At 41.5% G+C, this 12,922-nt stretch overlaps 1 protein-coding gene across 1 annotated transcript; it reads right to left on the reverse strand.

The window, feature by feature from the left end:
* Positions 1-349: 349 nt before the first annotated feature.
* On the reverse strand, positions 350-11,136 carry LOC133095150 (DLA class II histocompatibility antigen, DR-1 beta chain-like). Its single transcript, XM_061196086.1, has 6 exons — positions 10,956-11,136; positions 5,162-5,431; positions 2,589-2,870; positions 1,725-1,835; positions 1,222-1,245; positions 350-914 (listed from the first exon to the last, which is right to left on the reverse strand). The coding sequence occupies exons 1-6, from the start codon at positions 11,053-11,055 to the stop codon at positions 901-903; spliced, it is 801 nt and encodes a 266-aa protein (XP_061052069.1). The 5' UTR covers positions 11,056-11,136; the 3' UTR covers positions 350-900.
* Between the last annotated feature and the right edge of the window lie 1,786 nt (positions 11,137-12,922).

Raw genomic sequence — 12,922 nt, forward strand, 5'->3', positions numbered from 1 at the left:
AAGGCCTTCTGAACCCTATTTATGGGGAAGAATGCATCTCAGCCAAAGAGCCGGCATGCCACTGCCTTTTATCTGAGAGACAGTAAAAGACTGAAGTGTTGAAGCCCACCATTAGTCTAATAAAAGAGGAGTTCACGAAGTACCCAGGATTAGATATTTTCTTCAAAAAAAAAAAAAAAAAACAGGGAAAAAGAGAAAAAAGAACATGATTACAAAAATTGTCAGGGCATCACATCCTTACAAGTCACCTGTATTTCTTATATTTTTTGCCCCTTTCTGTATCCCATGGTGTGAAGAAACTTGCATGCTTGTCTGTGAGAATGCAAAGATGTAGGAGACAACCATGAAATGAGTTCAACAAGGTTTTTATTCTAGTTCAGGAAAACATTCCTAATTAGAGAATACAGAAAGCCCAAGAAAAAAACAGGGAAGGAAGCAAGGAAATCTTTCAGATCCCCAAGTGACCAAATTTCAGTAATGTTAATGAAAACCATTATTGTTATATGATGCAATTCTCCTTTTTTCTTTTCTTTCTACTTCCTTCCTTGGAACTGTATGAAGCAGATGATTTTCATCCATATTTATTTGAGAAAGACTTTAAAAAGAAAAGTGGGCAGAAGATGAGTTCAGATGCACAGGAGGCAGTAAAGGTTAAAAACAAAAGGGACCAGGAAAAAATGAAGATAAGGTATTGCGATCAATATTGGGGACTTCCAGGTCAAGCATAGGGGCTGAGGAAGCCATCAAGAAGGACATTTTCTGCAGGGTCACTCAACCAAGAGCAAACTAGATCCTGAGAAGTACTATCATTGTGGAAGAATTACAGCAAAGCAGGAAACATTTTCATGCTGCGAAGAAGCCAGGACAGAAGGTTTTTGCTTGAGTGTCACCATCCTCCCTTCAGCTCAGGAGTCCTGCAAAAGACAGAGGAGAGGGTTGTTTCCAGATCTAACTCTGCAAGCAGTTTTTTTCTCCTCTTTCAGGGTCTCATGTTAAAGCACTGAATTAAGAAGGGAAACAAATTCTTAAGTCTCCCTGAGCCAAAGTTACTTCGGAGCACAGGTCTTCTGTTTAGTGGAGAGAAGAAGCTTTAGTGGAAACTGCCTGATCCGAAGTCAGATCCAAGGTCTTTCCCATTATTTCTGTCACCTGTCTTGTCACCCCTACCATCTGTTCTAGGGAGACTAAGTATGTCTCTAAAAGAGAGTTAAAGAGCATTACCTGTTGGCTGAAGTCCAGAGTGTCCTGGGAAAGAGAAGGGAAGATATATACTTAAAATATATGGAGGTTAATCTGTCCCCAGACACAATGTTCCCAACCCCCGACCCCCACCTCAGATTCCCCTAATACCACAACCTAATCACATGATGCCAGGGCAGGGAGGAGAGCAGACACTGAGAGCTGGTAAGCTACGAAGCTTCTGTCACACAAATCCAGTATAACTTCATCAGTCTTAGTGTCTCTTCCTGCATTTGCCCCAGGATCTCCACCCAAAATCTCCAAGCATGTTAACATTTTTCTTATCTCTGCAGGCCATCACCTCTTATATTTTAACCGTAGCTAACCATGGACTGTCAATTTCTGGATTTTCAGGAAATTTGAGGTCAACTAAGCAAAGAAAGACTTTACACAGGGTCATTGATATACACAGAACTAACTGAGCAAAGTCATATTTCTTCCCCCAAAAGTCTGTGGGGAGGCTCAGCTGCCAACAGGCTCCTTACCTTTCTGGTTCCTGAAGTAGATGAACAGCCCCACCCCAAGGAACAGCAGACCCAGAACAAAGCCTCCGATTCCACTCATCATCTTGCTCTGAGCAGATTCAGACTGTGCCCCTGAGAAAAGAAGCTGGTTTTAGTGATATTTTACCCCAATTCTTACTTCTCTAATTGAGACTCTGAGATTCAGAACTGTGACAATGGGGGAAAAAAGCCTGCCCTGGAAGAAATAGAATAATTGGCCATTTCTGGAAAAGAGGTTTAAGAATCACACTAAGTAGATACACACTGAGAATTAAACTCATTTAAATATCACAGCCTTGACATAAGGCCACTACTTCAACATCTTAAGGGTGAAGTGCCAGGAACTCAATGAGGTTAAGTAGGTTGTCTAGGGTGGCAGAGCTAATAAAAGGCAGAGCTGAGGTTGGACTCCCTTCATGTCAGGAAGGTCCTTACTTCGTAGAGAACACACCTCTTCTCAGATCACAATGAACAACTCAGAGCAACAATGTCAGAAGTACGAGCCCAGCCTGAAGAAGGGGACTGGTGCCCAGGGCCAAAGAGGTGTCCATGACCTGAGATAAGATGGGAGGCTCAAAACGGGGACACCTCTATTCTGCTTGTCAGGCATAACTGCCTTCTCAGGGGGTACAGGTCTTTGTACAAACTATCACAGGATATCTAAAAATATCAGAGGATTTCTATCACAGGATATTCACATGACTACCCTCCTAACCTAAGCTGAAGGATAGGAGAGAATAGAGCAAATGAACATATGCTGTGGGGAGAGGAGAAACCTGACACTCAGGGGTAAGCAAGCCCCCTCCATGGTGGGTGAGGAACTTATGAGGTCAGAAAGCTTCTCACTCCATTCCACTGTGATAGGGCTCGTCCGGCTGGGGTGCTCCACACGGCAGGTGTAGACCTCTCCACTCTGAGGGACTGTTTCAAGCATCACCATGGTCTGGAAGGTCCAGTCTCCATTAGGGATCAGGCCTGTGGAGACCACCCCAGCCTCCTCTTCCTGGCCGTTCCGGAACCACCTGACTTCAATGTGGCCTGGATAGAAACCATTCACAGAGCAGACCAGGAGGTTGTGGTGCTGCAGGGGCTGTGTCTTTGCAGGATACACAGTCACTGTAGGCGCCACTAGGAGAGAAAAGGTAGAGGGGATAAGTGAGGGAGACAGAGTAAGTCTCGTTGGTTGGCTGCCTTTCTGCATCCACTCTTCAGTCCCAGACTGCAGCCTTGGGCAGGTCTCCCTCAAAGGTGGCCATGTGGCCCAACTTTAGGAGTTAGTACCATGATCCTTAATTTAACCCTTACTGCATGGACCCATTAGATTTTATAGATGCTGAGGATACTTGTGTGTCTTTTTTTCCCATTGCGTGAAACAGTTATTTATTGTTGACATGTTTACAAATCTTTGCAAGGCATTTAATTAAAAGTGTCATTTCTGAATTCATGTTGCCTGGGTTCAAAGCCAGGCTCTGTCTCTTACAGATTCATCCCAGGAGAATTTTTCCATTCCTCTGTGTCTCATCTTTCTCACCTATAAAAAGGAATAATAATTCTAATTCACCTCGTAGGGTTATGTGAGGATTAATGAACCTGAAGTATATAAAATCATAACTGGAATTTAGCCTTCAGTATATCAGAGCTATTTATTACCCTTGTTTAATTTGAAAGAATATATGATTCAAAGCAGTGTGGATAAATTAGGGAACAGCAGGGGGTGTGCGTGGAGACAGAGGATGAAATCCTGGGAAAGCTGTCTCCAGGCACTCACACCTTAGAACACCTCAGAAAAGGTTCTACCCTAGGAAGAAGGAAAGACACAAGTGAATCTCTAACTCTGAGCTGAATTCCAAAAAAACCCATGAGTCCTGAAGGAGAAGGAAAGAAGGAAGAAAAGTCATTATTTTAAAAAAAAATTTCTTATAATTAAACTCTGCTAATCAATCCCTCTCCTTTGCAAAACAAGTGAATTTACTACTGGAATTGTTATCAGTTTGCAATTATCTCTCTTTTTAAGCTGACACATAAGTTCAGGCAAGGGTCTGGGACTCATTAAATATGTGTGCTTAGCGCCTGAGACAATCTGACAGTATCAGCCTTAATAAACACAATTTTTTTTAAATGATGGAGAAACTTGGTGAAAAACATTTTTACAATACTCTAAAATGGTAAGTTTAAAATTGATGGTAAATCTTTCCTAACAATTTTGCAGTTTATTTTATTAAGTAAAAATGTTTAAATTTCTATCATGGAAAATAATAAACTGAATCAAAATATAAACCTCGAACTGGACAGAAAGCTGAATCAAATATCAACAGAGTTAATTTTGCTGCATAGAAAATCTATATCACTGAGAAAAACACCAGGATCCCAGAAATAATAGAGAATAAATAATAGTTAGAGCAGTAACAAGGGGCCAATGAATATGTGAGAGATATTCAAGAACTTTAGGAATCAAAGAAATATAAATTTAAAATAAAAAATGTAACTTTTAAACTGAGTACTTGGCACTATATGTCTTTGAAAAAAGATCTGATAAAGGAGATTGTGAGGTGAATTGTTACACTTATAAAAAGAAATATTATGTAACTACTCGAATACTATTAGCGTTATAAAAATAGTAACATCAGTGTGTTAACATAATTATAATTCAAAAGCTTATTACACAGTCATCTCAACTATGTAAAAATATATAGGCTAAGGGAAAAAAAAAACAAAGGCGAAAAATTTAGACCTAGAAGAAGTCTCAGGAAGATCAGAGGTGCCTCAGAGGCTCCCCTGCCCGCACCTGTCAAAAAGTAGTCTGACACCTTTTTCTCAGTGAAGTGCTCCTGCACACAGACTGACGCGGCACACTTATTTCTGGGGTGTCAGGAGTAAGAGGGTGTGTGCCCAGAGCACGCTGTGACTCTTCTCCTCACAGGTTCCCAATCCTTTCACTTTCCTCACCTCTCCTCCCCCAAACCTTCCCCCAACCATAGACACCTTGAAGTCGCTCCCGCATCTCTAACCGCCCACCCCAGTCGGGGTTTCCTCCCCTCCCCTCCCCTCCCCCCTCCCCCCTCCCCTCCCCTCCCCCCCTCCCCTCCCCTCCCCTCCCCTCCCCCACAGGGACCACCAAGGACGCCCGGAGCCTCCCTCCTGCACCCCTCCCGCCACACCTCCCCTCCCTCCCGGGCCTCCCCACACCACACACGCTCTGTCCCCTCTCACAGTCACTGACAAAATCACACACTGTCTCCAGACAACAGGAACCCGCCTAACTCGTACTTGCTCGCAGTCCTACACACCCCCCCGCCCCCCGAACGCAGTCTCCTCTGTCCCCGTCTCTGTGTCTCCCTGTCTCTGTCTCTGTCTCTGTCTCAAACACACATCCACACGCGCTGCGCCCCCGCCCGCTGGCCGCCCAGCCCCGCGCTCACCTCGCCGCTGCACCGTGAAGCTCTCCACAACCCCGTAGTTGTGTCTGCACACCGTGTCCAGCTCGGCCCGTCTCTGCTCCAGGTGGTCCTTCTGGCTGTTCCAGTACTTGGCGTCCGGCCGGCCCAGCTCGGTCACCGCCCGGTACTCGCCCACGTCGCTGTCGAAGCGCACGTACTCCTCCCGGTTATAGATGTGTCTGACCACTAGCCGCACCCGCTCCGTGCCGTTGGTGAAGTAACAGTAGCCCTTAAACTGGAACAGGAAATCCTCTGCGGGAGACACCGCCGCTCAGTCAGGCCTCAGCCCCACGCGGCAGCCGACATTACATTTGTTGAAAATCTTGGTCCCACTGAAATTTATATTTTTTAAGAATCTGGACCCACTGAAGAGCTGTTTTTCCAGGAAAATTAATTTGTTCAGGACCCAGGCTTATTTATTTCTTTGCTTGCCAACCAATTGCAAAGTCATAGTTTATCCTTCACATCATCTTTTTTCTTAATTTCTCTGCCTTGGGTCCACTACTTATCTATAGTAGTAAATTACAGCCACAGACATCTTATTCCTGTTCGTGCCTCAACGATTTCATGTTCTAACTTTGTCTCCTAGTTCCAACAATACAAGTAGGCATCAAATTACCACCCTTGGCCAGATGTAGAACTTGTTTCTGTAGTCAAGTCTCCTCAGAAGGGGAGAAACTAAGAAGAAGATGATATTCTCATATAGACAGTTAACAAAAAACTGAGCAGGTCCCCAGACTTTAAGTAGAGACCATCACCTAGAAATGATGGCAGAAAGAAGGGTACTCTGGGTCAGACCAGGTCTATTTTACTATTAAGAAATTCTCAAGTATCTTATCGACACATGACACCAACGTTACAAAATTAAAAAGTGTGAAGTTACTGTTCACTGTAGCTTGTATGGTTAGCACTGTTTGTCCAGTTCTCGTCCCCAACTTAAGGTTGCCAGATTTAGCAAATAAAAATACAGGATTCCCAGTGAAATTTCGATTTTGATAAATTACTGTTGTTTATCAGAACTTCAGATTTAACTGAGCATCCTGTATTTAATTTGGCAACCTTAGCCCAACTTGCTAATGTAGCCTCAGAAGGAGGAGGATATTTAATACTTCTTCTTTGTATTCTTTAACACATGCCCATGGCAGGCTGCAGGAAGTGTGAACACATATGGACTTTTCAACTAATAAATGCAGAATGAATGTAAATGTCTCTTTTTTTGTAAATGTCTCTTTTTTGTCAACAACAACAAAAAAGATACATTTACATCTTATTTTTTATTTTATTATTTTATTAATTTAACTTTTTATTTTATATGAGAGTATAGCCGATTAACAATTTGTGATAGTTTCAGGTGCACAGCAAAGAGACTCAGCCATACATATACATGTATCCGTTCTCCCCCAAACGCCCCTCCCATCCAGGCTGCCACATAACATTCAGCAGAGTTCCCTGTGCTATACAGTAGGTACGTCTCTTTTGTATTGGGTCTAGCAGCCCTTGCAGCGCCCCTCCACACACACACACACACACACACACACACACACGCCCAAGACACACACTGTGCATATGAACATCAGAAATTTTGTCAGTAATTCAGACACAATCAAGCCACTATCCACTAATGGGGGTTAGAATCCCAAGCTGTAGAATCAGAACTTCTGAATTTGAACATGAGCTCTTCTACTTAAGTCAGTTTTAGCATCCATGAGCCTTTTTTCTTGATCTCCAAAACAGATCTGATGATAGTATATCCCTCACAGTATATTTTTAAGTGTGAAATTAAAGAGTGGCACTTCCTAGTACTGATCATATAATAAATACTCAATAAATATATTGACATTTTTATTTTTATAACCCTATGAAAGCAAGCTCACAAGATCTTTCTATTCCTTAACTTCCTAAAGCAAGTAATATCTTCATCATCATTTGGCAATTGTCTTCAATTAATATAATCACTAATTACCATTTTGAGCAAATAAGAGCAGAACATTTTATATATAATAATGTGGTATATATAAATCTAACACAAAAGGGGTATGCTGACTTAGAAGAAAGGGAATTTCTATATACTCAGACTTGATAATATAATCTAAGTTCTAGAACTAACAGTGTGGCACTGGGTAAATAACTCAAACTTTTTGAATTTTAGATTCCATAGATATACATGTTTTTTGGTTTTTGGTTTTTTTTAACACCTTTATTGGAGTATAATTGCTTTACAATGTTGTGTTAGTCTCTGCTGTATAACAAAGTGAATCAGATATATGTATACATATATCTCCATATCCCCTCCCTCTTGCGTCTCCCTCCCACCCTCCCTATCCCACCCCTCTAGGTGGTCACAAAGCACTGAGTTGATCTCCCTGTGCTATGCAGCTGCTTCCCACTAGCTATCTATTTTACATTTGGTAGTGTATATATGTCCATGCCACTCTCTCACTCCATCCCAGCTTACCCTTCCCCTGCCCCGTGTCCTCAAGTCCATTCTCTACGTCTGCGTCTTTATTCCTGTCCTGCCCCTAGGTTCATAAGAAGCATTTTTTTTTTTTTTTTAGATTCCATATATGTGCATTAGCATACGGTATTTGTTTTTCTCTTTCTGACTTACTTCACTCTGTATGACAGACTCTAGGTCCATCCACCTCACTACAAATAACTCAATTTCGTTTCTTTTATGGCTGAGTAATATTCTATTGTATATATGTGCCACATCTTCTTTATCCATTCATCTGTCGATGGACGCTTAGGTTGCTTCCATGTGATATATATGTTTTTAATTGCTACAGATATGATAGGATAGTTATAAGAATTACATACTGAAATTTATAGGCCTGGTACAGAGTAGCTGCAAAATGTTATGAGGCTCCACGTTGACAGAAACCAGATTTGTTTGGTGTGTTACTCCAACATTACCACCTAAGGTATAATAACTGGTGTATTCTAGGACATGAATAAATACTGGCTGTATTAATTAATGTTTTTTTGCATAACCTTGGCATTCAAGGGCACTCTAATGCTTCCTTGCTGATGACTAACTAAACATGTCTGATTCTCAGGTTTTCCCAGCTTCTCATCAGGCTCTTATTTTTATACTTTAGGTCCAGCTGATTCCCTTATGCTAGAGCACAGTCTGTCCCTGAGGTCAGCTAGTCAAAAGAGTCATCTGTAATCCATTCTTCAGTTCTTCAGCTCCCATTCTCTCCTCAATCTAGCTCCTGTCTTGTACACTCCACTGACAGCAAATGTCAGGTCCACCATACCCAGTGCTCACTTCTCTGTCATGTTTTCTCATTTCACCCACCTCTTTGTCATACTCACCACAAATCGTCACTCTCTCCATCCTTGAAAAATCTAAGTTCCCTCACTCTCTGCATCACATTCTCTTGGTTTTTGTCACTATCCCTGGTACTCCTTCCCACTCCCCTTTGCTGACTTACTGACCCTGGCCCGCTCTTTGCCTTCTACTACACACTCCCACACTCCTTCTTTATGTGCAACCTCTTCTACTTTCCTGAAATTTAACACAGTTGTCAATGACTGCAACTTATATGTCTCCACCCCTGGTCTCCCTCTGAATTCGTCTCATAAATTCAATTGGCTTCTTGACAGCTCCACAAAAATGTCAAAAAATCATTTTAAACTTAAACAAAACTTTTATTCCTAACCACCCACCTCAAATTTTTTCCTCCCATAGTCTTCCTTACCTCAATAAGCAGCACCATTATGTTTATTCCAGTAATTCAAGACAAAATCCTGAGGGATAAGCTTAATTTTCTACCCCTTCCTAATATAATTTATTAACAAGTCATACAAATATCTATTTCAAATCTGTTGCCTTTCTCTTTATTACTGTCTTTGTCACTACTACACTAAATCAGGCCACAAGCACGTCTTCCCTGGAGAATTCTACCATGATCCTAAAAGGTCTCCCTGATGAATCCGTACAATCCAATCTCCACATGGTAGCTAGAATTGTTTTTTTAATAAACATAAACTGACACTCCTTGTAACCCCTCAGTAGCTTCACATATCTTTTTCAATAAAATTCAAAAATCTTACCTTAGCCATCAGGGCCAAAATGATTTGGCTCCTGATTTCCTCTCCGATCTCATTTTATTCCACGTGCTAACTTGCTTGCTCTGTTTCAGCCACTCTAGCCTTTTTCTGTCCCTTAAACACAGCAAATATCTTTCCACACTTTGTTCTTTCCCTGTTCCCTTGCACCCTTTACATAACTGCCTCCTTCTCATCACTCATGTTTCAACTAAAGGTCACTTTCTCAGGGAGACCTCCCTAGCCACTTGAACAAAAGTCAAGTGAATCCCATTTTCTCTGTCCCATAGCCCTGATATATTTTTTTCAGAGCAGTTACTGCTCTTTGAAATGTTTTTCTTTGTTAATTGGGTTGTTATCTTTCTCTCCTGTCATTAGGTAAGTTCCATGATAATTGAGACTTTTCTAGCTTTTATTCATATAGAATTCTGAGTCTAGACAGAGCCTAGTATATAATAGCTGCTCAAATAAACATTTGTGGTCTAAATGAATGAACTCATGGTTTGGGGAATTGATTATTGTGAGGATCTTGGAAAGCAAGAAGGGGCTCCAGCTCCAACACTCTTTTATTCTGATGACACATTATATCCCTTCCACTTTCTGTGACAAATTCAGACAAACGTCCTCTTTCTTCTTCTACTAGTTGTAAGAGGCATTCACAGGAAAGAAAAAGGTGATTTTAAGCAAGAGGGAAAATTTCATAAGTTTTAGCTCATCCAATGGATCCATTATAGTGCTGGGGTCTGTGCAAACGTTGGGGACTTTCAGTAATGCTGATGACATAGCTGGGGAAAAATAGGGACAAACTTGAAGGAGAGGTAACCAAACATGGCTAATTAAGGAACATAGCACAATGGATGAACCTATAATTTATCCTCTACTAGTTGAATCTCTTCTCATATGCTCAGGCCAAAGAATGGGGAGATGTAGGAGAAACTAATCATCTAGAAAGGTTCAAAATAGATTCACAGTGAACACTAACCTGTGTCGGGTTTTCAGAAGATGTCCTAAGTTATTTAAGGCATCAAAGAACACCCCATGGATGCTCCTGATCTAAAGAGTCATTTCAAGTACTAAGGATTACTAAGAGTCGTTTCAGCTCCAGGATGCTTTACCCAGGAGAAATAGAGAGAAAACTAATCCCAACTTCTGTCAGAGAACCTCCAGGGCAGGGATACAGGCATTTTAAACATTGGGGTTCAGGAGAAAGAAAAGATATGGGGGAAGGCCCTTTGATACATTCTCACATATTAGAGAGAGGCACCAACATCACAGATCTTCTTGAGGATATAACACAGGTTCTTCTAGGAGGGATCTTTCTAATTCCTTGCGATTTCCCATAAAATTCTCAGAGAAACTTTCCCTTTTCCTGGCATAACTCAACATAATAAAGGGAAATGCCAAATGGGGAGTTATCTTTATTTCTAAATCCTCTTAAGACAATGAAAGAATGGGATGCAAGGCTAGGGAGGTTTTATTGGAGGAGAATTGAGAAAAATAAATGTCTTATACATATGGAAGACCCTGATGCAGCTCTCATAGAGAGGACAAATATCTAGACACCTTTTGTTGTGGAAAGAATTGGGGATCCCTATGGGAAAGATAGCTGGTCACTGAAGAATATATCACAATTTTTAAGGGACATGGCCTGGACACAGTGACAAAACTAAGTACCTTCCTTCCCCCACCCTCTGATAGCTCACCATCCAAGGTATACACTTACGTTGGGTCTCCCTGGCCCAGGCCAGGGGAGGGCTCAGCACCATCAGTATCACTGTCAGAGCTGCCATCCAGGAGCCTCCGGAGAAATACAGAGACACCATGCTGGAGAACAGGAGAGGACAGGGTGTGAGGGGAGCAGGCAAGCCCCACTCAAATGGGTACTGTGACCCTCCTCCACCCAAGTGACACCAACCAAGGAATTCAGTATTTGCTCCTGGATTGGATAATCTCAGTGTTAGAGAACCAATCAGCATCACAGACGAGAAGCATCATCAGTGACTGGTCAGAGATTCAGTAGGAAGGTCCTCTTCTGAAGCTTAGCATTTCCTCCACTAAAAGGATTGTTTTTTTTTTTTTTAAAGGGAATTCACTGGATTTTTTTTTTTTAAAGGAATTCCTTTATTTTTATTTATTTTTATTCTTTTTTTTTTTTGGCTATGTTGGGTCTTCGTTTCTGTGCGAGGGCTTTCTCTAGTTGCGGCAAGCGGGGGCCACTCTTCATCGCGGTGTGCGGGCCTCTCACTATCGTGGCCTCTCTTGTTGCGGAGCACAGGCTCCAGACGCGCAGGCTCAGTAGTTGTGGCACACGGGCACACGGGCACACGGGCTTAGTTGCTCCGCGGCATGTGGGATCTTCCCAGACCAGGGCTCGAACCCGTGTCCCCTGCATTCGTAGGCAGATTCTCAACCACTGTGCCACCAGGGAAGCCCCCTAAAAGGATTAGTTTTAATTTAGTGCTTTAGAGGTTTGATCCAGCTGCATCTGAAACATTTTAACTGGGCCTCTATTGTGAGCCAGCTCCATGCTGGTCAGTGATGTGTCACACGTTTGAGCCTTTTAGAAGCACTCATTCCTCTCTGCTTGAGACAAAGCTATTTTGACAAATGTATGTGTGATTGTGTTTAGGAGTTGAGTTGCTGGAGAGAAAATGATTGCAAGTTAATCATTTAACTTGGAGACCTTTAATCCGGTCCTTATTGCACCGTAACTTAATGTTGTAGATTTGGGGAAGTTACTTAACCTCTACAGTTGAAATGAAGGCACTGTGATCTTTCAGTTATTTCAATACTGAAAGATTCTGTGGACTCCTCAAGGAACAGCATCCCCTGGTAACGGATGATGTGACAGAATTATAGCTGTTGATTGGAGAGTAGTCTGTACCTCCTTACAGGTCGAGATGTCCCTGATAAACTAAAGGAAATTTAAAGTTAGTCAATAATTTAACCTGAGTGAAAAGGTTTTTCAGGTCTGTCTTCTGGTGCTGTCACTGAGTTTAGTGGCACCTCCAGAAAACACTTAGAGAAAGGGCTTAGAGGAGACAATTTATGTGGAATGGAGGGTCTTGAAGGTACCTTTGTAGAGCACATAATGTAACAAGGTGGGAAGGCCAACTGTCCAAAGCAAAATGTGCAGGGGGCTGAGAGGTGGATAAAGGACTCAAAGTCACCCTTTGGCACAGCAACTCTGCCTTAGAATAACAAATATTTTGTGTGAAAATGTGTTCAACCCCTTACTTCTGCGTTCCATTTTGATTTCCACATTTTATTGGGGATGTGTCTCCTTATTATTCAACATCTTTTGCTTTATTCTAAGAAAAGATATAAGAAGACCTTGCTAATGAATACATTACAGAGTGTTCAGGAAATAGAACACTTTGGAAAAGCTATGAGTTGCATCCTTTGATATAATCATATAATTTAACATGTAATTCTATTTTTAGATAAATATTACACATTAATGTAAATGTAATATCTCAGATTTAGAATGGAATTCAAAAGTCAACTATCATCCTGAAATTCTGCATTAATTCATGCTCCACTGCAGTTCTTATAAGCAGCCCTTCTTTATGTACCTCAATAGTTCTTGTAACAGTACCAACCATGCCACAATAAAAATTACTAAAATTTATTGAACAAATTTAAGCATTTTACTTTCTACCATGAATTAATTATACAAGGGCTTTTTTA

Source organism: Eubalaena glacialis, chromosome 7 (genome assembly GCF_028564815.1).
Source record: "Eubalaena glacialis isolate mEubGla1 chromosome 7, mEubGla1.1.hap2.+ XY, whole genome shotgun sequence".
NCBI lineage: Eukaryota > Metazoa > Chordata > Mammalia > Artiodactyla > Balaenidae > Eubalaena > Eubalaena glacialis.

Excerpts from the sequence above, each read along its gene's own strand:
- LOC133095150 (XM_061196086.1), bottom strand. The coding sequence starts at position 11,055 with ATGGTGTCTCTGTATTTCTCCGGAGGCTCCTGGATGGCAGCTCTGACA. Across the intron at positions 5,432-10,955 it reads CTGGGCCAGGGAGACCCAAC|AGGATTTCCTGTTCCAGTTT; the intron begins GTAAGTGTATAC and ends TGTCTCCCGCAG. Across the intron at positions 1,246-1,724 it reads CTACTTCAGGAACCAGAAAG|GACACTCTGGACTTCAGCCA; the intron begins GTAAGGAGCCTG and ends TCTCTTTCCCAG.